Source organism: Oratosquilla oratoria, unplaced genomic scaffold (genome assembly GCF_046742065.1).
Source record: "Oratosquilla oratoria isolate Oo_2021 unplaced genomic scaffold, ASM4674206v1 SCAFFOLD52, whole genome shotgun sequence".
Taxonomy (NCBI): domain Eukaryota; kingdom Metazoa; phylum Arthropoda; class Malacostraca; order Stomatopoda; family Squillidae; genus Oratosquilla; species Oratosquilla oratoria.
Genome location: NW_027467716.1, coordinates 1993869 through 1996172, shown reverse-complemented (window position 1 = coordinate 1996172; position 2304 = coordinate 1993869). Strand labels below are relative to the sequence as shown.

Here is a 2304-nt window from a genome sequence, read left to right as displayed (position 1 = left end):
ACCTAGGGATTACGCGTAATCCCTGAATATTTCAGTGAATACGCGTAATCCCCGTTTCACTCAGGGATTTCACGTAATCCCTGAATTTTCCAGTGATTACGCGAAATGCCTGAATTACGGTCCCAGTAATTACGCGTAATCCCTGATGCTCATTTGATCATCAATGCCAACGTTGCGACGATCATATTAGTAACTAGATAAAAAATAAAATTAACATTATTTTATTTCATTTGATTTTATTTCATTTTTTTCATTTTATTTCATTTTATTGATCAAATAGTCAGTTAGTTAAAACTCTCTCTCTCTCTCTCTCTCTCTCTCTCACACACACACACACACACATACAGAATTTTATCGGTCAAACAGTCAGTTAGTTAAAACTCTCTCTCTCTCTCTCTCTCTCTCACACACACACACACACACACACACACACACACACACACACACACAAACACACGTGAGCGCACGCATGCATGCACACACACACACACACACACACACACACACACACACACACACACACACACACACACACACACACGACGTAAACTGTTCCACGACCTAAAACAAAGCATTTAAAAGTTCTAAAGAATGGCAGAAATCATTGACATGTTACTTGTTACAACAATTGAGGCTGCTATGACATCGTGAGTTACACAGAAGCCCAGCTTTAAGGCATTTACATCGCCTTGTACTACACTTTTGGGCGCCAGTACAGTTGCATCTTGTGAAGCCTTGTCCACCTGAAGCGGATTGAGAAATCACCGCCGAGCGCAGTGAAACTGTTTTTTCAGTGTTCATGTCGTCAGTGTTTAGAAGGCGCTGAGGGCACAGATCGAATTGATTTCTGGAATACAGACCACTGAGAATACCAGCTTTTACGGCTATCCTGTATTGGTCTGTGTCTTCTCGTCTGTCAATTATGACACCAAGGATATTTCTAGGATCGCCTCTCCCACGATCAACAAGTGGAACTGGCACAGCTACATTGTCTCCTTGTTCGCCAGCTCGCAGATCTACGCGACTTCTTTTCACCATCCTTTCTGCTTGAGAAGTTTGTGCATCGGCTGCTTCACGACGACGCCTTTTGATTTCTTTGATGCGTTCTGCAACTCTGTGGTTTTCAGGACTCTCAACATTGTAGGCAGATGGTGTTGCTGTGGGCGAGGAAGGTCCTGTGGGTAGATCAAGGATTTCAGCTGTCATTGGCTGACTTGTCACATTGTCACCAGTGTATTGTGTTGTAGTGCTGCCATGTTCGACTGGGAGCAGAACATCCTCTGTCACATCATGTGTTGATGTTTCATCACTTGTAGCTTGTATCTGGTTTGCAACACCATCAGTTTGGGAGAGAGAGTTGTCATTGTCAGATTCTGGCCTGATTGGTGTGACAGCAAGAAGATCCTCCTCAGTCTCCATCCGAGCAATCACTTCCATCGGCAAAGACGAAGTAGTAAGTCCTACACGAGCCTCACAGCCAAACATTGCAGAATATGGAGAGAGAGCACTTTATCCCGGAATGGAGAGCACTGTTTTTCTGGAACTGAACAAACTTGATGCCCGTAGGCCAGTCTTGTGAGTCATTGTCAGCCATCCATGCCACCAGCATATCTTTAATATCACCGTTTGCGCGCTCAACCGACCCCTGACTTTGGGGATGGCGAGGCTTACCATGCACCAGTGTTAGTTTTGGCCAAACTTCCTTCAGCTCTGTAATGACTTGTGAAGTGAACTCGGATCCGTTATCGCTTTGGAGAATAACGGGGGCACCAAAGAGAAGAAAAATGTCCAGTAGATGAAAAACGACCTCTGCAGCTCTTTTAGACGTCAAGGCTCGAAGGATGCAAAACTTCGTCAGGTGATCCTGGTACACCATGATCCATTTCTTGTTGGATCCACTGGGCATGCTTTGCATGTCAATTAGATCCACCTGACCCCTTGACGAGAATTCCTTGGTGAGTATCGGACGAACGACAACCCCCTTCGTCATCGGCCGTTTTCATTTCTTTTGGCATTCTTGACAGAGTGACTTGAACAGCTCAACGGCCTTAGTTGGAATGTTTGCATATTTCTTTTGTAATTCTTTCAACATCCGGTCTCTTCCGCCATGGCCTGTTGAGATGTGGGCGCTCTTGACAACGTCAAACGTCTCCTCGATGCTCACATAGTAGAGTGGCGACTCCTGTCGTGTCGAACGTCTCTTTATCAGTTTTTCTGTAGGCCCACACTGGAGTACTTCATACCTGAAAACACAGTTAACATTAGAGAGAGACAGACACACAATTAGAGAGAGAGAGAGAGAGA

The 2304-nt window shown here is 45.0% G+C and overlaps 1 protein-coding gene across 1 annotated transcript; it reads right to left on the bottom strand.

Moving 5' to 3' along the window:
• Positions 1–1471: 1471 nt before the first annotated feature.
• On the bottom strand, positions 1472–1990 carry LOC143023619 (KRAB-A domain-containing protein 2-like). Its single transcript, XM_076182208.1, has one exon. It carries the CDS (start codon positions 1988–1990, stop codon positions 1472–1474), a length of 519 nt encoding a protein of 172 aa, XP_076038323.1.
• Between the last annotated feature and the right edge of the window lie 314 nt (positions 1991–2304).

What these genes read in the sequence shown, in the direction of transcription:
- LOC143023619 (XM_076182208.1), bottom strand. Translation starts at nt 1,990, where the DNA reads ATGACGAAGGGGGTTGTCGTTCGTCCGATACTCACCAAGGAATTCTCG.